Source organism: Scleropages formosus, chromosome 10 (assembly GCF_900964775.1).
Source record: "Scleropages formosus chromosome 10, fSclFor1.1, whole genome shotgun sequence".
NCBI lineage: Eukaryota > Metazoa > Chordata > Actinopteri > Osteoglossiformes > Osteoglossidae > Scleropages > Scleropages formosus.
Window position 1 is genome coordinate 16,775,842 of NC_041815.1, and position 24,136 is coordinate 16,799,977.

The 24,136-nt window shown below is 45.7% G+C and overlaps 2 protein-coding genes across 5 annotated transcripts; both read right to left on the minus strand.

Annotated features, from left to right (window-relative positions):
* Positions 1-402: 402 nt before the first annotated feature.
* LOC108928641 (POU domain, class 2, transcription factor 3-like) lies at positions 403-10,162 on the minus strand. 4 transcript variants are annotated; one of them, XM_018742673.2, is made up of 12 exons: positions 8,516-9,359; positions 5,214-5,245; positions 5,025-5,126; positions 4,815-4,920; positions 4,356-4,444; positions 3,751-3,927; positions 3,066-3,207; positions 2,320-2,453; positions 1,767-1,931; positions 1,564-1,606; positions 1,320-1,434; positions 403-994 (listed from the first exon to the last, which is right to left on the minus strand). In XM_018742673.2, the coding sequence occupies exons 1-12, from the start codon at positions 8,562-8,564 to the stop codon at positions 952-954; spliced, it is 1,197 nt and encodes a 398-aa protein (XP_018598189.1). In that variant the 5' UTR covers positions 8,565-9,359; the 3' UTR covers positions 403-951. The 4 variants fall into 4 exon arrangements, with proteins under 4 accessions (XP_018598189.1, XP_018598190.1, XP_029111098.1 ...); XM_029255265.1 differs by lacking the exon at positions 403-994 and adding an exon at positions 9,679-10,162 and having other exon boundaries at positions 1,003-1,434; positions 8,516-9,063; XM_018742672.2 differs by lacking the exon at positions 403-994 and having other exon boundaries at positions 1,003-1,434; positions 8,516-8,572; positions 8,987-9,012.
* A 312-nt stretch (positions 10,163-10,474) lies between these two features.
* Positions 10,475-22,180, minus strand: oafa (OAF homolog a (Drosophila)). The gene is made up of 4 exons (XM_018742689.2): positions 21,433-22,180; positions 13,421-13,555; positions 13,157-13,337; positions 10,475-12,800 (listed from the first exon to the last, which is right to left on the minus strand). Exons 1-4 carry the CDS (start codon positions 21,664-21,666, stop codon positions 12,514-12,516), a joined length of 837 nt encoding a protein of 278 aa, XP_018598205.1. The 5' UTR covers positions 21,667-22,180; the 3' UTR covers positions 10,475-12,513.
* Positions 22,181-24,136: the final 1,956 nt, after the last annotated feature.

Below are 24,136 nucleotides of genomic sequence, written 5' to 3' on the forward strand. Positions count from 1 at the left end.
CGCGGTCCTTGGGTCGGATCGCACTCCTGCTGTGGCGTCCTTCATCGCTGTATTTACCACCCATCCGACACCCATCCGTCCATTATCAATAAGCGCTCGTCCAGCGCCGGCTGCGGCAGGGTCGCTGTGGTCTGGAGCCTATCCCGGAGAACAGGGTAGGGGGTGAGGCGGGGAACCCAGCTGTATAAATGTGTCAATCATTGCACTGTCCAGCTGTCAAATTATCTATTGCAAATTGCCTTGAACAGAAGTGTCAACTAAATGATGACTACTACAACTCATAATAGTAACAATAATAATTATCAGTAGTAGCAATATTATATATAATGTTAGTAGTATAAGAGCCACAATTTGACTTTACTGATTACAAAGTACAAAAAAACACCGGGAAATTTTTGCACCATTTATTTCTTCATAAAATACACTCAGAATGCCCAGTAGCACATTTCCGCCTATACACTCAGCAAGGCATGTATAAAAATACAAATATTGAACAATTTTGCTGACTAATTACCGTGAAAACACTCACTATGTACATGGTCGGGCATTTTCAAAAAAGTGTGCTTAAGATCCTGACATAAAAAGTGAATTCTTAAATGAATGCAACTGTAAACATAGTCTGAAAGAAGTCAGATACACAGCTTTCGCTCACAAGTGTCCACAACTTTGGTTACCATAGTACAGGCGAGGGCAAACTCCGGTCGCTCGCAAACTCAGAGCAAAACGCCCTATTTCACTCTCGGCCTCTCGAGAATTCACACACTCGGCGAAATGTTTCCGCGTTGGTGTGCGTTTGCTTTCGTGCTGTAGACGGAGGTTCGCTGCTTCCACGTTACAGACACAACTTTCCTCGTGTTATGGCTTCTATGTACTACACCACTATAGCAATGATTCATTTTCAACCGATATCTGAGCATGTTTAGAAAGTGGCCACATCATGCTTCAGAGCGTTCAGTGAAGATACGTATTGGCGTTCCACGCTCGATACCAAGGTCTAGAAAATAAAACAGACAAAACGTTACCCTTCAGCCTGCAAATCTGCATCGCTGAAACTAATTAATATACTTACATTAAAATGTGCCTTAGACGGCCGGAACGGATAGGCAAAGATTCAGTTATAAATAAATCTAAACTGGGTATTTGTGAGTAATGCCAGCTTTGAGTGTATGACTGTGTGTGTACAGCGTGTGTTTGATTATGGGAACGTGTTAGTAGGACAAGAATTTAGGGTGTGTGTGTGTGTGTGTGTGTGTGTGTGTGTGTGTGTGTGTGCGTGCGCGTGGTGGGTTTTCTGTGTGGAGCAGGTTGGTGTGACGTACCCTGCGGCGCTGATCGACTGGGTGACCCCCTGTGAGGTGAGGCTGCCAGAACCGGACGTGAGCCCGGTGGGGGACGACCCGTGACTGGGGCTGCTGGGTGAGGAGTTGGACAGCACTGGAAGGCAAATTAACCCCTCAGCGTTCACCCGGATGCCCTGGTGCTATGTGCGCCGCCGCCCGGTTTTCGGGCCTGTGTTTTTCCTGCCTGCTGGCACACTTTACATGGCGTCGCAGTGACACTCACCTCCATTTCCAGCAATGGGGTTGAAAATTCTGGAAGACGAAACCTGAAACGAGGAAGCGGGGGGGGGGGGGGGGACAGGTCCACAGTATCAGTCCGATTACCCTCATCCGGCAGCCAAACGCTCTGCCTCTCTGGTGACCTTCCGAAGCTGTGACAGGTGAGAGAAGGGGGTGGAGACTGTGCCCAAGCGAACACGCCCTCACCAGCCTGGGGGTGGCGCTGCTGACTTTCTCCGATGGCACAGCAACGGAGCTGCAGATCCTCTTCTCCTTCTGTCGGCGGTTACAGAACCAGACTCGCACCACTTCCTTCTCCATGGAAAGTTGCTCGGAGATCACCGTAATTTCCTCGGAGCTGGGCTTCGGGTTCTGATAAAAAAAAAAAAAAAAAAACAGCGTACCATGATTGTACCGTGAACATTAGCATGAGCTCATCCCGAACCCTGGGTCCCGGACCTCGACTACGTTACCGTACCCCTCTATGCGTAGAACTCCGGCAGCGTCCAATACTAACCCGTTCAGTGCTACTTCCAAGCTACCAGTGCACTGGATCCTCTCATTACCGCAGGTTCAATCATGAATTTTCAAAGTTACACGCAGGTCGCATTTCATTTATTTATGTGAAATTGCACCGTCTTCTCTTATACATTGTCTGTAGAGCTAAAGCCACCTATACCTGCACACTCAGCGGAGAGCTGGCGGTGAAGCGCACCAGAGGAAAGACTTCTGTGGTGAAGGTAGGTGGAACATGACTCACGTCCGCAAAGCGCTTCTCCAGGGTCAGCTTGATGTTGGCCTCGATGCTCGTCCTCTTTTTCCTCTTCCTCCCAAAGCCCTCCACGAGGGGGGTGACAGCAGTGGTGCTGACCATGCTATCAGAGGGGGCGGTCTCTGCGGGGGGTTAGAACATCCTCCTAGCAATGACCTACAGCGTTCCCCTGTGCGTTGCAACGGCGTACAGACAAACCACACAACTAGCTGAAAAATATTGCTGCATGTAACATTACCATCGTTCACATCCTTCATATGGGTAAAGTTACTTTCTTTCAGTTTATTATGCATGATATCACTTGTCAAAGCTCAAATAGGAGACAAATCATTTTAATGTGTTGTTGGCGCTAAACTGATAGAAAAACCCATCTCTGTTTTAACTGCAATAATACTTCGTCAGCATGGCCTCTTAAATTAATTCACTTAGCTGAGCCTTTTCTTTTGCATTTTTGTGAAAATAAGAATTTATACAGCTGAGAAATTTCACCGGTACAAAGTAGGGTAATTATCTTGCTCTAGGGTACTGCAGCTGGGATTCAAACTGGTAACCTTTGGGTCTAAAGGCAGCAACGCTAACCACCACACTACCGGCTTTTAGATGCAAGAAATCATCGGATTACGATTTGCCACAAGCCATTTCTTTTTTATGCTGTATCTGTGTGTCTAAAAGTGGCCTAAGAAAACAGTCGACTGTTGACAGACTCCACCCCCTTACTTGGAGGCGGGACCTACCCGCATCGCTAAGCCACTTCTCCAGCAGTGGCTTTAGCTTGCACATGTTCTTGAAGCTGAGGTTGAGCGCCTCGAAGCGTGAGATGGTAGTCTGACTGAAGTCATTACCGTAGAGCTTCCCCATGGCCAGGCCCACGTCACCCTTGGATGGACAGACAACGACAAGCCTCGGACGGCTGGCATATTCCAAAGTGGGAGCCTATGTGTGTCTTAATGAACAGTGGGCATCTACACGTTATTATTTTTGGCAGTTGTTGTGATTAATTGCAATTACAAGTACATTTACATTTATATATTTAGCAGACACTTTTCTCCAAAGCGACTTCCAATGAACTCTATGTAGTGTTATGAGCCCACACACCTTATTCACCGCGGTGACTTACGCTGCTAGATACACTGCTTACAATGGGTCACTCATCCATACATCAGCAGAGCACACTCTCTCTGTCACTCACACACTATTGGTGAATCTGAGCAATATGTTTGTGGACTGTGGGAGGAAACCAGAGCACCCAGAGGAAGCCCACACAGACACGGGGAGAACATGCGAACTCCACACAGACCGAGCGGGGATCGACCCCACATCCTTTCGCACCACCCGGGTGCTGTGAGACCATGCCACCAAAAGCGGAACAGTGATTGGAATAACGATGACAGTACGGTGAATGAGGTGTCCGCACGGTACCTGGGTAAAGCCCAGCTTGATGCGTCTCTGCTTGAAGCCCTTAGCAAACTGCTCCAGCTCCTCCAGGTCATTGGGCTCATCCAGTGGTAGGGGGGCCAGGTGCTTGCCCACCTGTACATGTGCCATCTCTGGGTGGCCATCCAGAGAGGAGCTCACCAGGCTGCTCCGAGTCACCGTCTGCAAGGGTAAGTGATACGGTGAGCGTCATCGTTTCTACGACGTACATTTGCATTTATTCATTTAGCAGACGCTTTTCTCCACACCCTCATACAATGATCCTTAACAGTTAGTGGACACCGGTATCCAAGGTGACTTACAGTGCTAGATACACCACACTAAACTACCCATAATAATTGATCCATTTATACAACTGAGCACAAACACACCAAACACAGCAGGCTATTTAGAGTCACCAGTTCCCCTGAACTGCCAGTCTTTGGACATAGCGCAGAAGAAGGCTAAGCATTAAGCAGCTGTATTGGGACTCATCCCACATAAGTAAAGTGTGTGTGTGTGTAAAAAAGATGAATGCTCTGGGCGTGATGTAAGTGCTCTCCAGGCACGGCTGGCGGGATCGCCCTGTGCCGAGGACTCAGCCCATGGACCTGAGGAGGGAGTGCCAGTCCAGGCTGGTGCTGAAGAAGGCTGGGCTGGGATGGTGAAGGCAGAGGGAGCAGGTTCGGCTGCAGCAACGCTTCAGGATATAAAAAAGATCATATGGAAAGGAGGCAAAGGTCAGCGCAAGGCGAAATGGTCAAGCGTTTAATCCAAGACGTCAGTTTCACTCGTCTCATTTTACGTGTCTAAATCCCGTGGCTGCACATTAACTAATATTCATAGCTGCCGTTTTCATAATTTTCATGCTCCACATTAGAGAGAACGAACAGTACTTCCCGCACCCTCTAGCATTATATAAAGTCGACATTATTGTGTTGTACTTCCTGACCGAGACGCATTCCTGGAAGCAGAGTGTGTCCCAGTTAAGGACCTTCAACGTCCATATGGCGCCCGGCACAACAGCTCTCTAACGGCACAGCTTTTGCTGAGGAGCAGCATCCGCTCACCCTGGTGGCTACTCTGCGTCTGGGAAAGGAGGAAGGGCGAGGAGGAGGAGAGGTGCGATCCTGGCACCAGGACCAGCTGCTGGAGCGGATGGAGTGAAGTCAGGTCCTGAGGAGATATCCGAGTGTTTAGACGCTTCCTCTCGGGGCTTGAAAAACACACTGATTCAACCTGGGGGGGGGGGTGTCTAATGAGCGGGGAGGGGGGCGTACCCCTGTCACTTGGCCCCCGGACAGAGGGGAGTCGCGAGCCACGCCGTACGGTTTGTGCGATGTCACCGAGTCAGACGAGTCGCTGATGTCCTCCGTCTTGATCTGAAAAGAGAGATCGCGTTCTTCATCCCGGACTCACCTTCCAAGGGCCCGGTGAAGGCATCGCGCCGCCCGCCCCATCTTGCTCACCTGTCTGACAAACTCCAGCCCGTTTTGTTCGTCTGAAAGAAAGACAGCAAGAAGCACAACAACATGAAAAGCAGCAAAATGAAAGACTTTCATCAACACATCGATGTGACATCCCGCAAGTCCGCTTTCAAGCAGAGCGCTTACATCACCCTTCTCTTAACATATATACCATAAGTGCCACTTAACTGTTCACCACTTCCGATCCCCGTTTTCCTTGCACTTTGGGGCAGCAGGTGGCATAGTGCTTCGAGTCACCACTCTACTCCTGCTACAGGACCCTCGAGCAAGATCCTTACCCGGAACTGCCAAGTCATCACAAGTAGCCTAGTGTACGAAGCTATTGTTGCCAGAGTCCCTGGACAAAGGTTTCAGCCGAATGGACACGTTAATGTGTAAATAGTGATCAAGCAGGTCACAAGTGCATATTTTCCGGGTGCTAATGCGACGTAAGAAAGCATGGTAGCGCCGCTCTTTTGCAAGAAGACGCTACAGGTGACCTTGGGAGCAGAAACATTGTTTAGCTGACACTTTTCTCCAAAGCACCTTACAATGTTGAGGTCACAATTATTACACACTTATATTCATTTACACAGCTGGGTAATTTTACAGGAGCAATTCAGGGTAAGTACCTTGTTCAAGGCTACTACAACCAGAGGTGGGGATCAAACCTGCCTCCTTCAGGTCTAAAGGTAGTAGCTCTAACCACGACGCTATTTGCAGACCGCCGGATGGCAGCGTGCCCCGAGACGTCTTATCATGGCAGCGCTTGGGGAAGAAGCGCTGATTTATTTGCTTCGCCGACGCCAAGCTCTTCGCGGGTGCACAGTGACGGCCTTTTCGCTGCTGCGCATCACTGCCCGCTGCAGGGCAGCCGCGTCTCCTCTCAATCTCGCACGTCCCGTGGGCAGAGCTGCTGATTCCGGCACTTTCAAAACATTTAATTAATGCTTTAAGCACTATTGTTGCTGGAGTAGAGGGTCCGTTTCGTATTTCTGAAAAGTGCTTTGCCGTGACAGTGTAGCGGTGAGATTGTGCTGACTCAGCCTTTCACAGCACAGCGCTCGAGAGGTGGCCCGATTCGGGACAATTGTGAGCACATATTGTTTAATTGTGCTCTATGATTATTACATAAAGCTGTCTAATGCTTCATATTCTGCTTAAACTCTGACACATCTGGAGCATAAAAGGCACAGGGTCATCAGTCAGAGAGTTTAACAGAAGCACTCTGCCTCATTTGAATGCCAAATGAGAGTGCTGGAAGTCTGCGGTGACCGGTGAGCTGGCCGTGGCCCTCGTATGGAAATGGACCTTCTCCAAGGACAATCACCCAGTGCTGGAACCAGGAGCTCATGCAAATTAGTGGGGGTAGGTATCCATGGCAACCTGCTGAGCCAATTTCATTTGCATTTGCATTTTTACAGCCCCCAGGTGAAGAGCCCGCAGTAAGAGGAAAGATACGGCCGTCCGAGTCGGGGGTCGGCCGCGAGGGATCCGCTCCACCTCTTTGCTGGTCACCCACGGCTCTCTTGGCAAACGGCCTACAACGTGGGCCTTCGCTTCCTGTATCACCATATCTCCGTGATAGTAAACAATAACGTGGCCAGATGGGGGGGAGATTCGCCCAGTGTTGCCCAAGGCTACTGGCGGTCAGCAGGTGCTGCCGTGGTCAGAGCAACTGCCTTTGGACTCAGAGGTCACAGGTTTGAATCCCCCTCCTGCTTTAATCAACCTAATCAAGGATAGATACCTACCCTAAATTGTTCCAATAGAGATCACCCAGCCATACAGTACAAAGGGGTAAACAAGTGTAAGTAGCTCACTGCTGTACATCAATTTGGAGAAAAGTGGTGGCTAAAGAAAAGAGGGTGCGATGGTGCAGCGGGTTTGGCCAGGACCTACTCTCCGGTGGGTCTCGGGTTCGAGTTCTGCTTGGGGCGCCTTGCAACAGACTGGCGTCCCGTCCTGGGTGTGTCCCCTCCCCCTCCAGCCTGGTGCCCTGTGTTACCGGTTTAGGCTCCTGCTCGCTTTGGGACCAGTGGCTTCGGATCGTAAATGTGTTCAAAATTGTTGATGGATCTGATGTTATTTTATGCCCTGTATCTTTTCACAGATTGTATGCCAGCGCACTAAGGTTCCACATGAGAATTAGTCTAATCCACCTTGCCGATGGTCTGTGGCATCTACTGCATACGCTTTACCAGTCTGGCTGTAACAAGGCTGTTAGCTGTGCGTCACCCCGTCCTTCCCAGTCTGGGACTGTTTTACCGTTGAATGAGGAGAGGGGGTAAGAGCCTAGAAACGCTGAAATGACTCTCCATGTGTTTGGGAGCAGCGGGCGGCACAAAGCAAACGCGATGGAGCGGTACCAGCGCTGAGAAAGAACATCACATGACCAACGAAAAAAAAGCTGCCAGAAATTCTGGAAACGTAAAGGTGCATTCAAATTGGTTTGGCCGTCGGTATAAAGGTGACACTCGGAACGTGCGACACGTGCGACACGTGAGCGCAGCCCACGGCCTCCCGCCACAGCCCGGCGCAGACGGCCGGCACGGCGGCAGCGTCGCCCTTTCCTGCGACACGTCGTCAACGGGCCTGAACTAAGGACGCGGTCTTTTGTCACTCGCTTCCTCCTTTTTTAAAATGCGGTTTCTAATAAATGACATTGCGCCGTAACAGCCGTGCCACGAAAACAAAAGCTCTAGTTCGAGCTTCTCCTCACTTGCAATTTACATTGAATGGCGAAGCGGAGTTCATAGGAATCACACGGAACAAGTTACTACGGTTTTATTTAACAGATGGCCAGACAGAATGGAAATAAAAAACAAAAGGAAAAGCGAGTTGCATAAAGAAATGCAACATTTATTCATGCATAAATAATTCTTTACTAAATCTCTCTTGTTAGCTGCAAAATCTGCGGCTTATAAACGTAAGGAAAACTTTTCGCTCGAAACTATTCAGAAAGTAATTTTAACTTTTAAAAGCGTTGTCATGCAATGGTTTTTCTTGTTATCGATTTTAAGTGTTAAAAACAGCTCTTGAAATAATTTCCCTAGTCAGTTCTACAAATAAGAATTGTAATATGTGGCATAAGAGAGAGAGGAAAAAAAACAGCTTTCAAGACAAAGAAATGGATCTACAGTAGAATCTAATTTTAAAACTGATTTCAGCCCTCGACTCAACACAACAAAAAGACACGTTTTTAGTAAGAACAAAATCTAAGGTCCTTAACCTTAAATCTTCTTTAACCGCAGTATATAACCTCACAACAGTAAGAAAAAAAAAAAAAAGTCAGCTGTACTCACCTGTTTGTTCATTATGGGATTCCGTTGATTCCCCGGGGACACCACTCATCTTAATATCTGTAATAATAAAAAGAGCTGATTTTACTAAAGGGCCAGACAGACGCAAGGCCCAGGATCACCAGTAAAATGATCTCTGAGTTATTCTAATGTATTCAACTTTCACATTTTCTTCTACACACGGTTCCTATTATAATATTCATAAGATTAAGGGTGTCATCATTCACAGGTGACCATGTAATCTCTCTCTCTCTCTCTCTCTCTCTCTCGCGCAATCTCTTTGTCTCTATCTTTTCATCGTGAACTTTCTCGTCTGTTTAACGTGAGTGTCCGTCGCTCTGAGTTTTCGTAGCTCTGTCTTTGCCTTCTTTTCTCATTTCAAGCTTCCAGCATTTCAAATTGGCTGAGGAAAGTTCCTGTCCTACCACCCTCTGTAGACTACGTGTCACCGACTGCCGGAAAAGCCCCCCGTACTTGTCTTTTCCTCCACCTTGTCGAAAATATTTTTTCAGGCTGTCCGTCTGTAGTCGAATCTCCCTTTTCTCCAGGCTCTATAGGCAGGAGGACATTATTCAAATTCACGCCGGGGCCACTGAGGTACAAAAGGCCGTGCTCCATCCCTTTCTACACTGGTCCCACCACAATGATGGGACACATTTGCATGAGGCCTTTGATGCAACCTATCCAGTTTTAATCATTTTGCATGAGTCAACCGTGCCTTAAACTATGTGTCAAAGCACACGCACCACATGCACAAACACAAGTTGGCTACTTGCCTTTAAGGTATTCCTTCAGTGACACTACAAATGAACACGTTCCACATATTAAGCTATGAAGTCGGGGATCAGACAGTTCAAAATGTCAAGGCCCTACAAGTGATGACATTTCTACTGTCTGATGGAAAATTTCTCACCCTTGCAGATTCATTCAGTGTTTCCAGTATAAAGTAAATAAGATAGGCTCAGCAAGATTACAAAAGTAATGCAAATTTTTGTGAAGTCCACACGCAAAGCATTACATGTAGTACTGAGTGAACTACATTTCTACTATCGAGCAGTTTCACACATTCAGACGTACTTGGTGAATTTATTTTTGGACCAAACAAAACACCAAAATATTTTCCAAATGGATGAAAATTACAGACAGCACCGAAGAGATCATCTTACCTCTTGATATAGGGTTGTACGAATGAGGGTCACCATAATTAACTGTTAAAAGATGATATGCTGCCCATGGTCACATTTAAGGAAGATGAGAATCCCTAATGTGTCGAAGGAGAGTCAGAGTTGCTGTTAAATTTCTCCCTTCGCCGGTGTCCTCCACCCGTTGGCGTGCATTTGCATAGAGAGCAAACCTTCAGGACCTCTGATGTCCGAGGGCTGCAGTATCCTGCTCGGGCATCGGTGATGTCAGGACAGGAAGGACCAGAATGCTCTGCTGAGCTCCACCGACAGCTCCCGTTTCAGATACTGCCAACTCTCTCCGACTGTTCTCGTTCAACACAAGTGTGCAGATATGAACTTTATTTCTTTAATAAAATCAGTGCTCTCTCCCACTACGACAGCGCCTGGGACAAGCGGCTTCACACAGTGTGTGTATGACTTCTCGTTTGCAAAACTGGTTGGAACAGAGAATGCGGGAAAAGTAAAAGGTTTTACCCTTCATTCATCAGATTACCAGCTTTTTTGTTGCAAGAATATTAAACTGAGAGCACATGTGGTAACTTTAACCACAATACTTACACATCTCCTTGTCTGCCCTTTTCACCTAGGATTTGACACCGTGAAAGCGTTATGTCATAGCCTGTAATGGTGATAACCCAGCAGAGTAACACTTAGACACGAAGAGCAACATGTGTGCACCATTACATGAATTGTTAGCACCACACCAGAAGAAAGAGACACTGCTATATAAAAGGAATGGATGTTGTATTTTAACACCTAGTTTTTATGATTTGCAGTATCTTATGTGAAGCACAACAAGTGAGCCTCTTAGGAAGGGTTCTAGTTCTGAACACCAGTGAACCACGGTGCAAAAACAAGCTTTTATTGTACTCATTTAGAATTAATTTTGTATTTCACACACATTACTTCATAAAATTATGTGTATTTTTCCTCTTGTAGTATTAATTTTGCATGTTAAATTCTCTTAAAAATTATACATATCAAGGCACTTTAAAGAAAATATTTTGGTCTGTCTTATTAAAAGACCCACATTTAGACATGAAAAACACAATGTAATAAGACGGGTACCTGTGAAAAGGACACAGATAATTTGTTCAGTGTCAGAATAAATGCTTTAGTAACATATTGTACTTGGCTTCTTGGGATTTTTACCCAAGAAGAGATAGTCCAACCAGAGAATACTCTTTTTGCCAGAACTTCATGAAATGTGATTTGTGCAGCAAACTGTTTAACTCGCATGAAAATACTGAGAGATGTTAAAATAGTCCTGTAAGAAAAAAAATACTGGAACTTTTCCATACTTGAAATCATTACTCCTGTCAATATATGATGAATCATCTCATTTGGTGCTTTTTTTCCTGTGAACACTCCCCCAACACCCTCTTCCCAGTGAGACCACAAAGGTAGCAGTGGCCTCTCCTTCCTCACTCGAGCGCAAGGTGGTGGTATTGTACACTGGGCCAATTTTACTAAGCGCTCCCCGGACTGGGCACAAATGTAGTTTTCTTAACCGCATGAGAACAGAATCACGATTTTGAGTTGTAACTAAGTAACTTTATCAAACACCTCCAACATCAAAATTTACGTAGAGGAGAAGCTCAAAGAGGAATAACAGGTTTTCAGCGGAGCAATACCTGCTTTCTTTGGTTTCACTTAAATCCTTCACAATGGATGGAAAAACTCCTGCCTCTGAGATAAAATGAAACTTGGCTCAAAAGTTAATTTTAACTAAAATAATATCTGTCCCAGTTATCAGCACTCTCAAGCAGATACATTTCCTCCATGAGAAAAGTGCAGCCTTGTCTTATCTGTCCAGTGTCCATTTGGGAAGCTGGCATTTAGTGTGGGATGCTTGTCCTGCGCTCCCTGTCCTCTTCATTCCCTGATCTTACCTGAAGGTCTGAAATGTCCCTCTTGAGCAGCAGGCACCTGTAAAGCTCTACTGTGACTTACAAAAGCACATTAATCTCCCTAAGCACTTTGAACACATGTGCTTAGCTTCAGCGGAAATGAGGCCCAGGTGCGTGGTCTCCTGGTCAGTGGTGACTGGGTACAGACTACACTGACCTCCTCCCATCTCAATTGGTCACTTTCATCACCTCACTGTTTACACATATAATATACACAAACAGAGAAAAAGAAAAACTCATTTTCACAAAATACTCACAGCAAGACAATACTGAAATGTGTACTTTAGGCATTTTCTTCAGCAATGTTATTGTATTAAGAAACATATAAAACTGGCATCCTAGAAGGATGAAGGCCACTTGCCCTGGTGTTCATGAGGAAGCCAACAGGTTTGAGGTAAGAGTATGAGCTGTGACTGTAGCACACCCAAGGTGAGGGTACTGGTACCCACCCCCCCCACTTCAGCCACTGATCTAGCTGCATGACTGTGAATTGGTAAGTGCCCAACAGAGTAGGACAATGTACTCTACCCACATACATGGATAGGCTAAAGTACAAAAGCATCCCCATATTTCATCAGTTCCTGCTTCAGACAGTGTATCTGGATACAGCAACTTTTCAGCTGAGATCCATAAAGTTAAAACCTGCCAACAAGATAAGTCCTCGATGGCTGCTTTTTATACCAAATGAAGCTAAAATTCACTGGGGATTGCAGACCTTCAAAATTCCCTTTCTCAGCGGAGAGAGATGAGTGTCTAACACACAGTACTTCACCGCTGGTCGGTAGGGGCAGCCGAGTGCCCCAGCCAGAGGTAACACACAAGCTCCACGAGAGGAAGAGGGATGTAGGAAATGCAAAGTAATCACCGCAGCAGGACCGCTGGCGGTGGATGTGGTCTGTGGGGAGTGCTAGGTGTCCTCCTCATCCCACAGGCAGAGCTGTCTGTAGGGAACAAAGAAGCGGAAGCGGTAGCCTTTGCTGCAGCTTCGGATGCCGCATTTGTACGAGCTGGCCTTGCTGACCGGGGCAGCGACTGCAGGGGTGCGGCAGTAGCGCAACAGGCAGGGATACCACTCCAGGCGCAGGCTATGGTGACAGATGCACGGTTTCCACAGGTCCTCTGTTGATGGACACTCCCGCAGGGCTGGGACTCCCCATGTCTGGGGCAATGTCTTAAATGTGCCCCCATCCACACCTGGGGGAGAAAGCGACAGACAGAATGTTAAGAGGAGGAGCTGTCCCTAGACACATACATCTCCTCAGGAATCAGTGTGTGAGCAACCAGTTTGGAGTCTCACAGGGATTTCCTCAAAAGGCATACGTGTCACATAACTGGCCATTGGACACTACAGAGTATCACTACAGTGAAGAGGGGTGTGGTGGGACACGATGAAGAAACTTTGGGAAGTGTGGCTCAAAGAAGAGTATACTGAGAAGAGGGTGGGGAATGAAGTTGAGGATGATGTGAAAGTAACTGTCTGTTGTGCAGAGAGGACCATGGTGAGAGAACAGAGGGGTGTGGAAAGGCAGGGTTCCTCGCTGGAAGTTTACCTCGTTCCAGCCAGTACTGAGCATCGGCCTGGCGTGTGTAGATGGCCCCCGATGCATCGCTGCACATGTTGTGGATGTGGGTGCTGAGCTGCCATGCCTGGCTCAGGTTCACTCCCACGCTCATGCTCAGCTGCTCTACACCTCGCTGCTCCTCCGCTGTGCGGACTGCCCGTGGATTCTTCTGCAATGCGATGGGATGCTCAGTCACAGAGCTCGGAGGGCAACGGAGACACACGAAGGCTGGCAAAGATTCAGAGAACGCACCTGCCGCAGCCTGGCCATGGACTCGCTGGAGATGAGCTCATTGTGGCTAAGCTGCGTAACAAAGCACAAAACCTGATACTGTCTCTGCCCCCGTTCCATCTCCCCGAGGATGAGCGAACGAAAGATCTTCACCTCCTGCAGGAAGAAGAAGAGACGTTTTCCGGGATAAGCCAAATCTATAGAAATAATTGATAAATTAATTATTTTGTGTTTGGTTTAATTTAACTCAAAATCTAACTATCCTCTACCTTGTCGCAAAAGATGCAAACATCTTCGCCTTGAGACAACACACTTAGCTGCGACCAAGGATGAGCAATGAGAAACTAGGGCTCTTGCATGATAGGAAGAATAGGAGGAGCGAGGGCACAGATCAGTCATGCCACTCATCACCTACTCCGCTCCCTTGTAGATCTTGCAGAAAAAAAACCATTGCCCTCTACCCCACAAGACCCACAGTGTTTGAAACGGGACAAACGGCACACTTTACTACACTTCCTTGCCAAGAGTAACAAATGTGATGAATGGATTTCTCTGAAATGTTGAACAAAACCTGCAGGGCAAAAGGTAGGTGGTTTGCAAAATAAAGAAATATTTTCGCTATTGCTGGTGACAGAACGGTCAGGATATTTCACTATGGTACTACAGGAACCCTGGTGTTCCCCTCTCATATAGTCAGAATCAAGTGTTTCTGCAATTAAGCCAGTTTGTCCATTAAAGGCATTTCTGTATGATCCAAAGACACAAATCACAAGCAGTAATGTGTTTTTGCTGACAGCCCACTGACATATTTCCCGTCTGAATTAATGGCATCCAGGAGTGCACACAAACACAAAGCTGGCATGCTCACCTCAGTCTCGCTAAACAGACCATGTTTTCAGTAACACCCACACACCAGTGCAGTTTAATAACAAAGCACACTATGAAGTGAAATTAGGATGCTGAGTTACACAAAACACAGTCATGTCATGTAGTGTGACTGCCCAGACTTCCACTGCCTGGGGAAACAGATGCGGGCCAATCCACTGTTGGTATGAGTGATAAGAATGTTAAGCGATTTCCACAGTACTCTGGCGGTACAAATATTTTCAAGCTTATTTAAAATGCATTTTCTTAACTGTTTGTTGTGGAGTGCAAACCGCCGGCATATCTATATTCAGACATTCGTTAATATTAATAAAAGAAAATTTAAAAAAAAACCCATAACAGAGTAGGAACATGAGACTAGTTTAATTCAACTGGCTTCCACAGTGTTTAACATTCCTTACTGGAGTTTGTGAGTGCTGGGCATCAGTAACAAGATTATAAATTGCACATTTATGGCATGAACTGTTCAGCAACTGGCACTGAACAACGGTTTGCAGAGAGGGGGTTTTAAAATTTTATTCGTTTTCAGCTAAAGAAGCCTAAAGTTTGTGACACTAAAATGTCTACCAAAGTGTTTGGAGCAATAGCCAAACTTTGCAGAGAACTTATCCCTCTATTTATTCAGAGGTTATCTCTACTACTGAACTTCTATGGAATGTGACTTGGTTTAAAAAAAGAAAGACTAGATTAATGAACACATTGAGTTATGAACAGACTTCCAGTCCCAGTCGTATTCATAAGATGACAGCAGAGAGACAAGAGAAAAAGAAAGAGTGTTTTATGTGAAACCTCCCATAAACCCAACAAATTGTACAAAGAGCCTTTTCACACTCCAGAAAGGACACGTTTATGGGGAACATTCTCTAACATCACCCTGACACCTTTGCTGGGCGGACATGGCGAAGGCTGACTGAGGTGCAAAATATGGCCGCTCTACAAAGTGAGAATCTCAGACTGAACAAAATTACAGTTCAAACATCTGACTCCAATCAACCCCCGATGCTAAAAGTCTTTTTCCTTTTCTTGTGCTGTGGGTACAAAAAAATTTTTTAAAAATTAAATGCTGGTGTGTTGTCTTCCTGTTTTCCTGATTTGGCATATAAACCCGCTTACGTGCGCTTCCCTTGAACACACAGTTCTTCGCTTATCACCAGCTGCAGCATTTTCCCCAGAATATCTCTGACCTGCTTCCTGTTTCCCATCAACTGTGGGACTGGGGATTACCTGAGCTCGTCGCAGATGGAGCAGTGTTTTTTTTTTTTAATATGAACTTCCCTTTGTGACTGTAAACAAGCAGCACCTGTAGATCAGGCTTTGGATTTTTAATCCTTTAAAATATAAAGAACTAAAAAGGTAGCCTAAAAGTACTGAAAAAAAAACCTAAAGATAACACAAAGTACTTGTGAGGTGTAGAGACAAGCATGAGGAGACCCCACAAGCAGGACTGTTTTTCAGACTGCATTTAAACATCAGAAGATTAAGCTGTAGCATTTTGTGCCAATATCTATACTAGCATGTATACATGTCCATGACAGCATACGTGTTTGGAGCATATTCCTGCGTAGCCCATGGGGAAACAAAGGAAGTGAAAGGTGGAGGATGTCAAATGACAGCAGTCCTGGAAACAGGAAAACACTGTCTAATGAGTCAAGTCAAAGCCTTGTTTTGATGTCAACTATGACTTTTTTTTTTTTTTTTAACAGGTCAATAAAATAAAGGCTCAACTTAAAACATGAACAACATGCAGCTTTTATGTTTCACTTACAGACTTGGGGGGGCTAGTTAGGAATTGTATAATGTGTGAGGCTTACAACATGCCAAAAACAGGCTGACAATGACCAGAAATAGACATACAGACTTGTAATATGGGCAGCACAAAGCACAGTGGTAAGAGCCATCACCTTGCAATCGAAGGACCTGTTTTTGAAACCCTGCTCCTGCTGTACTACCCTTGATCAAGGTGTTTACCCTGCATTGGTAGTTAAAAACATGCTCTACAAAGGGGTAAGTAATTGTAACTAGTTTAGTATACAAGCCTGAAACTGAACGTTACCTCTGAGGAAAGTGTCAGTAAATTACAGTTAATAATCTTCATGAATTCACCAAGTAAGGCCAGATACCGCAAGTTCTCATAAAAGTATAAAAGTATGCCAGAACGTATGGCTTCAGAAGCATGCCAATAAGCACATAAAACAGGCAGCTTGTGAGGGAAGTGAAGACACAATAGTGTTTGATCAGCGCTGCCTTTTGGCTCAAGCTTCCTGAAAGCAATGTGGGAAGATGTGGAGGATGAGGCCAGGCTCACATTTCCCCAGAAACGGCACCATAACAGGTCATAGGAACATTTAACGGCAGAGAACCAGGGACTGGCAAGGAATCACACCATCCTACACAAGACCTCTGACTCCCAACAGAAGAGACAGTATCTGAATAAAACAGAAGCAAAAACAGAAGTAATTCATAATCCATCTTTGCTTATCAAATTAAGATAACGGTTATGTATTCTTTTCTAACACTGGCCTTGCATTCCAGGGTGAATAAACTTTACCATCTCAAGCAACTTCTTTACCAAGTTCAGCACACACTCCAACAGGTATGACTCGACACCTATGGTGAGCATGTTTTTCCAACGTCAAATGCACAACAGATCAGCCTGCCTCCTTGTGATTACACACATTCCAAAGAGGCTGTTAGCCACAACCTCGCAGGCAAAGGCATGTAGGACAAGAAGAGCATGGGATGCATGCTCAGCCACCATCTCAGAGAACTTACCTTGGCTTTGCGATGGTACTCAGTAGATGTGCAGCAGAAAGACAGTGCAGCTCAACGGGAAGAGCTCAAAAGAGCACCACTATACTGGGTTGGAAAACCCTGCCCCAATGTGCAGAAGAAGATGAACTCAAGATCTTTCCAACACACCCAGGCACTTTGGCACAGAAAGATTGCATGGTAGCACCATGCAATAATGGGGTAGAAGTGGACCAGTAGCCTACAGGTACTCACGTTTTTCAAGCAACATGCAAGTTTAAGACCTAATCATTTGACGGCAGCGTCGCAGAGAACAGGTCCAAGCTCTCGTCACCGTTCCACCGTACAGACATGATGAAAATGCCTATGGAATGTGAAGCTGCAGGGCTCTAACAGTGAGGAGTGAAAGGAGGGGCATTATCCACAGTGGTCAATGATCTCCCAGCAGGAACATGTCCATAAAAACCCTGTGGAATGTTCTTTAAGGTTACTGGGTGGGTGAAAATGATCAGGCAGACTCTTTCTTTGTAAATAAACTGAAGTGCCTGTGACTGTATTTTGTCTATAAAGTATGGCAACAGAGTCAATTTAAAAAACAGAAGTGGACCAAATTAAAGAGACCTCCAAGAGATTGAGAGTGTGCTCTGTTACAATGTGTTATATTGTCATTGTGCTGGGTGACAGTGGCAGAGATCACACTAAACACAAGTCCTGCTAATTACATTTCAAATCCAGTAACACGAGGAGGACCTTTGAATTAAATCACATCTTTTATCCACAGCAACAAAGTGTATTTTTTTTCCAAAACAAACAGATTTCAAAATGCTACAAACTATTTGCTCAGAGGCGGGGGCATGCCACACTTTCAGGTCACAAACTCCTTCACTGGAACACCTCCTTCTGTCATCAACACAGATGACCTCAACCACCATTCACTGAAGGGGAATCAACTAATCCTGCAGTGTAGAATTTGACAAAGAGCGATGCTGGAACATTCTCTTATTGGCCAGCAGACTGTACATGTTAAACAAATGAGTAAACGGGGCAGCTGGTAGAATAGTGGTTAGAGCTACTGCCTTTGGACCCAAAGCTTGTAGGGTTGAATCTCACCTCCAGCTGTAGTATCCTTGGGCAAGGTACTTGCCATAAATTACTCCAGTAAAATTACCCAGCTTTACAAATGGGTGAATAATTTGTAAGTTGCTTTGGTGAAGAATGTCAGCTAAACAAATAAAAGTAAATGGTGTTGGTGGCAGTAACAAATAGCTTTGCACCAGACTGACTCACTAAACACTCTGCCCAACAGCAGTGGTCCAGAGCCCATCCTGGAAGCACAGAGTACACCCCAGACAGGATGCCAGTCCATTGTAAGCTAACCCCACATGTACACATTCACCCTCACTTGTGGGTTGCTTTGCTTCTACTCTTCTGTCCAGTTTGTCCCATAGAAGTATTACGCAAGCGTTACCACACTTTTGATTGGTACTCTTTTGTGATGACTTATAGAACTTTTTCAAAAAAAAAAAAATATTCAAACCACTTCCCCTTTTCCAAAAAGGCAGAGAGTGCACAAATTCAGTGTAAAAATCTTGCTCTGACATTCTAGCAGTATCTTGCAAAAACACATGGGCAGGCAACACAGTGATAGGAGACATGTCAAAAATTGACTGGACTGAGGGATAAATCTGAAAGTGCACTCAGAGACCAAAACACTTCGATATACACATTTCAGCTACAGCCACAGTTAACTGAGCCTGGAGATCCTAAGTCAGGATGGTATATGTGTAGGCAATCCCAGGTGAGGAGTGCCTCAACTTTGCTCATGGTCTCAGATGCATGTCAGTTTTGTTTTTTTTTTTAAAAATAAAAATGGTTTACAAGGGAGAGGGGGCACGGTGGTACAGCGGGCTTGGCCAGGTCCTCCTCTCTGGCAGGTCTGGGGTTCGAGTCCCATTTGGGGTGCCTTGCGACAGACTGGCGTCCTGTCCTGTCCTGGGTGTGTCCCCTCCCCCCTTCAGCCTTGCACCCTGTGTTGCCGGGTTAGGCTCCGGTTCACTGCAACCCCGATTGGGACAATTGGGGTCAGTCAACGCGTGTGTGTGTGTGTGTGTGTGTGTGTGTGTGTGTGGTTTACAAGGGTTAATGAGTTAGACAAAAGGCACCAATGCTATGCCCAAATGTTTCACATGAAAATTACTTGAGTTCTGCTTGTTCTCTCAGGTTTGTTTAACCAGGAACTTCTATGCTTCGCAATTCCTCTCTGGAAATGAGCCGTAACAGTTCATTCAGTCCTTTATAAATCTTTGTGAAATCAAGAGGCGACAATGAGAACAATATGAGGAAGAGATGGGTCTGAAAGAAGAGCAGGAGCTTTAGTGGCTTTCCTTGGCCCGATGCTGATGTTATTCAGCAACTGCAACAACACTTAAACCTGGTACCATCCATTCGTTTAGCGGACGCATTTCTCCAAAGCGACTTACAACGTGAATCTGCTTACAGTTGTTCAACCACCTATACGGTTGGGTAATTTTACTACCTGCAACCTACCTTGATCCAAAGGCAGTAGCTCCACCCACTAGGCTAAGAGCTGCCCCATTCAAACTCACGGTGCTCCAGGCTCACCAGCTACACATGGCAGTGATATAAAATGGTTTTGCAGGAGAAAACCATTAAAGATTTCAGTCAAAGGAAAAATCAATGCACTTGGCTGGGTTAAACATCTAAAAAAACTGGCATACAGTGCTTGGCTGCTGCTGAAGACAGAAGTGGCATAAAACCTGTAAAAAAAAAAAAATCATTCCAGCTGTGCAGCTGGAGGCGAAGGACAGCCAAACACCTTGATTGGGCACTTTTGCAATATATTTTAAGAAAAAAAATCTGCATAGCTTGCAATTTTATGATTTGACCATACATACAGCACACATTTACTAAAGTAAACCACTTCAAATTCCACATAAACTGCCTACATTAAAAAAAAAAAAAAAAATCTGCAGCCTGTTAACTCTGTTTTTAAACCTGAATTACTTGACATGTTGTCAGAGGTCAAATGTTTGACCTCTGCAAATTCCAGGCCTTCCCAGTGTGCACAGCTCAGACACATAGTGTGAACAACTGGAGACAAAAGGTTTAATCCCCAAAGGAGACTCCACTGAACTGCGAGGTGTATGACCTCTCCCCAATTTTCATCTGTGTTATTTGCTGAGGAGCTAGCGAAGAATGATGAGCCACAGAGCAGAAGCGGAATACAACACACCTCAGCACTGCAGAACTGTACACCTTGCATTTGGTTTATCAACAATTCGACTAAACATTTATCCAAGGCAACCTTTATTGTCACATAATTCATTTTGCAGAGCTTTACCCATTGATACAGCACTGCATTCTTACCGTACCAATTCAGGGTAGGAGTCTTTGTCATGTGTACTATACTGGGAGTGGGATTCCTCACATTGTAAGGCAACGGCTCCAACCACTGCGCCACCTGCTGTCCAGATATGACATGTTTTAATTATAAGACGTTAATTACCAGATTCATAATTTCTTTAAACATTTCTGACGACTCTTGTTGATGGACATTGCTTTTACCCATAAGAGCGGACAGAGAGAAGCGCCATCGCGAAGGCTGCGAGTCCCCACCTGTCAGCGTCTTCCGCGGCGCCAGGACGTCGAGCGCGTGTCACCCGTCCCTCGCTCCCAACCGCCAGCGCGCGCGGGTTGGTGTCGGAATCGCGCGAACGGGCGCGCGCCCGCAGAGGCGTGACAATCGCGCCGTAGAGCGAGGTACAAAGCGCGCGGCTTAGACCGTGTGAACCACCAGGGACAGACACGTCACACTCATGCTGCCTTCACGGATAACCGTTCTCCCGAGTATTTCGGATATTATTCGTTATTAACCTTTATTTCGCTGACCCCCTCTGCTCTGTCCAAAGCGAACTCCTGCAGTGCCGGATAAACACATTATAATCGCCCACCAATTTTCAGAGGAGGACATCCTTACAAATTCAGCCGGTAACTTTCAAGAACGCGGCATGATTGATTAAGCAGCAGCAGCGGGATTCGAGTCAACAACCTTCGAACTGCAAGACAAGCTCCCGCCGGACTAGGACACCACCTGCTGCCACTCGTACCGTCTTCTTGCGTGAATCGCACTGTATGCGAGTGCCATCATAACTAACCCATCCATGATTTATTTCCATTATGAATTCAGGCCTGTGGATCTAGGCGACAAAGTTTACTTGTGTACATTCAGAGTCGAGTCTCCCCATTAGGGTTTCTGTTCAAACGTCTCTCTCTCTCTCACACACACACGATTTGTACTGTAACTATTAGCCACTTCGTCACTGTAACCCACCTGTCACCCAGTCAGTCTCACTCACTCACTCACAGAGAGAGAGACACACCTGTTTGAAGTCGGCGATGAAGGTGACCAGGCTCCCATCTCCTTGCGTCAGCTCCACCGTGATGAGGTTCCTCTGGCTGTCGGCTTCCAGGGTCTCTTCGGTGACCCGCCCGTTAGCCAGACGAACCCGTACCTTGAGCTCGGACCCGAGTCCGGAGCACGAGAGCAGGAGGCACGCAAGCATCGCGCCATAGTGGATCCGACCCGGGACCGCGAGCGCGCGCCCAGCAAACATCCCAAGGCGCCAGGACTGGAGGGAGCGCGCGCGGCTGGAAACAAACGAAGCGTTACACTAATAAAAAATTATAATAAAAACCACCTACGAAAGGAGAGTTCCGAGAGTATTTAGTAGTTTGCCAGCAGTTGAGCTCCTCCCTGTGTGCTGTGGCTGCACCGCACTCGAGACTCGTCTTCACCAGAGAAGTTTAACCCCCGAGCGGTCCCGGCTCTTTCTCTGTTTCGTGACCACGACGTGGTAAAGGTACCATGCCGCACAGGTAACTAGTGTTTCTGGTCGCCAGAGAGAAGCGCTGCTGTTTTTTGGGTCAGAATGATCTCTGTGTTGTAACTCCCCCTCGCCTGGTCTCTCTCTGGAAAGCCCACGACGTCCGCCCACGGGACGGGACCCCTCCGGTAACTATGTCCCTGGATCCCCTTCGCGGTCATCTCCTCGTGCAGCGCCGTCCTCAGTTCGCGGAGCTCCTCCGAGTTCCCAAGTTCGAGCCTGAGCCCCGCGAAAGGGGGCCAAGTGTGCTCTTAAAGGCGCAGGACTCGAGTACGACCCACCCCACTTCACTCCACTCCACTCCATCTTCTCTCACCATGAGGATGACACGATGCGGAACATACGTCCCCTTGTAATTGCTCGAGTCAGTTAAACATTTGCAAGAAAAGTAAATAAATATCGAGTCCAGAGGAGGATCGTCCCCGCTCGTTCCGCAGATCCCAAGTGTTACACGACACGTCAACCTCGCATTCACGCCGCTAGTTCCACAAACTCCAAAAGTTACAAAAATAAAAAAGTGCGATTTCCTTGTTTATTTTAAAACGTTTGTTTTCATGATTAGACAAAATGCTGTGAAGAAAACACGCGGTATCACTAACATAACAAGTTAGCTGCAGTAACACTGTACGTTTTTCAGATGCGTGAGGAGACGCCGCTGACAGTGACGCTGTCCGCTCATTTCACCTTAAAATATGTCTTTTTCACTGAAAGATTCGTCTAAAACGTTTGGAAATAACTTTGGTATATGAGATAGCTGTGTTATTTGCATACCGACTGATGACCCCGTTCAGTGAGAGATCGTTTGAAAAGTGGAAAACTTGTTTGTGACACTCGAGTCGCTGTGGGCAGGGGGAGCAGCGAGTAATGAAAAAAATACCACGGTAAAAGTACTATTGCTTACATTACAAACACTCACGTAAAAGTACTGCTTGTTAAAATTTACTGGAGTAAAAGTATATTTCAGGTTAAAAAAATTTTTTAAGACACATTTTAAACAAATTACAGTGATAGTATTTTTTTTTTTTTTTTTTAATTTTACTGTTCTGAACCGGTCCGCAGCAATTTACACTTTCAACAGTTTGAACTCAGAAAAAGAATCTTTTCAATAAATGAAACCTGCAGCGCCAATGACGTTAAATGTTGTCAATTAGACTAATAAAATAAATACAAAACGAATAAAAGTCCAGTGTGCTTTGATCCAGTAGCCATTATGACACCCTTGCCCAAGCAGCTACTGAACAATGTCTGGTTTGCATACTGGTTTGTATGTATGAAAAATTAATAATTAAAAATATAATAAGAAGCGGGTGACATAACGTGCAACATCTACTAGAGCTGCTGAAATTGGACCCAGAGGTTGTAGGGTCGAATCCCACCTCTAGCTGTAATACCCTCGAGCGAGGTACTTACCCTAAGTGCAATTTCAAGTAAATGTGCAAGTAACAAAATAAATGTTAATATGCTAATAAATTGTTGAAAGTTGTTTTTTTTTTTTATTACTCGGCTGTAAAAATGGGTAAATAAATGTATCTTAACACTGTAAGTAGCTTTGGAAAAAAGCATCAGATAAATCATGTAGCTATAACTGTTTACTGGCATGCTGGAACCAACTGCAGAAAAATAAAATGTAAAAAATTTGGAAAATTAAGAAAACTAAATATCAGAGAAAGAAAAATGGTAAAGATCACCAGCAGTACAGAGTGAATGAGAAACAGCTCATCTCAGCCAGACTCAGCTCGGAAAGACAGTGCTGAATTTCTGTGAATTTACATGACTACTACTATTTGGACAAATGCCAAAGTTTTGTCCTATAGTGAGACATTTCTTATCAGAAAATAATTTAATTTAATATGGTGAACTATATTTCATGGTTTCCTCTGAAATTCATCAGAAGATGAGGTGAATGGCTAAATGTGAGGGAACAGCACTCACAGATTGGTTAGATGATCAGTGAGGGGTAAAGAGTGCTCCAAACCAATCAACAGGGATCAGTTTTTATCTTGGAAGTTTCTCCTCGTGAGTTGCCTTTTTCCCAGTATGTTGCGCAGCTTTCAAGACAACATGGTTTGGGAATGCCACACTAGGGCAGAAACACCTGGCAGTGTTGATGGTGATCAGGATGCTGCATTAAACGGCCAATTGCTTCTGAGAGGGGATGAAGAAGGCTGTATGCCTGAATCTGGCCTCCTCCCATTGCTTA

What these genes read in the sequence shown, in the direction of transcription:
- LOC108928641 (XM_029255265.1), bottom strand. Translation starts at nt 8,564, where the DNA reads ATGAGTGGTGTCCCCGGGGAATCAACGGAATCCCATAATGAACAAACA. An exon ending in CCGGGGGCCAAGTGACAGGG is followed by an intron (nt 4,921 to 5,024) that starts GTACGCCCCCCT and finishes ATATCTCCTCAG; the next exon opens with GACCTGACTTCACTCCATCC. An exon ending in GACGCAGAGTAGCCACCAGG is followed by an intron (nt 4,445 to 4,814) that starts GTGAGCGGATGC and finishes TATATCCTGAAG; the next exon opens with CGTTGCTGCAGCCGAACCTG.
- oafa (XM_018742689.2), bottom strand. Translation starts at nt 21,666, where the DNA reads ATGTTTGCTGGGCGCGCGCTCGCGGTCCCGGGTCGGATCCACTATGGC. An exon ending in TCATCGCCGACTTCAAACAG is followed by an intron (nt 13,556 to 21,432) that starts GTGTGTCTCTCT and finishes TTCTTCCTGCAG; the next exon opens with GAGGTGAAGATCTTTCGTTC. An exon ending in CCATGGCCAGGCTGCGGCAG is followed by an intron (nt 13,338 to 13,420) that starts GTGCGTTCTCTG and finishes ATCGCATTGCAG; the next exon opens with AAGAATCCACGGGCAGTCCG.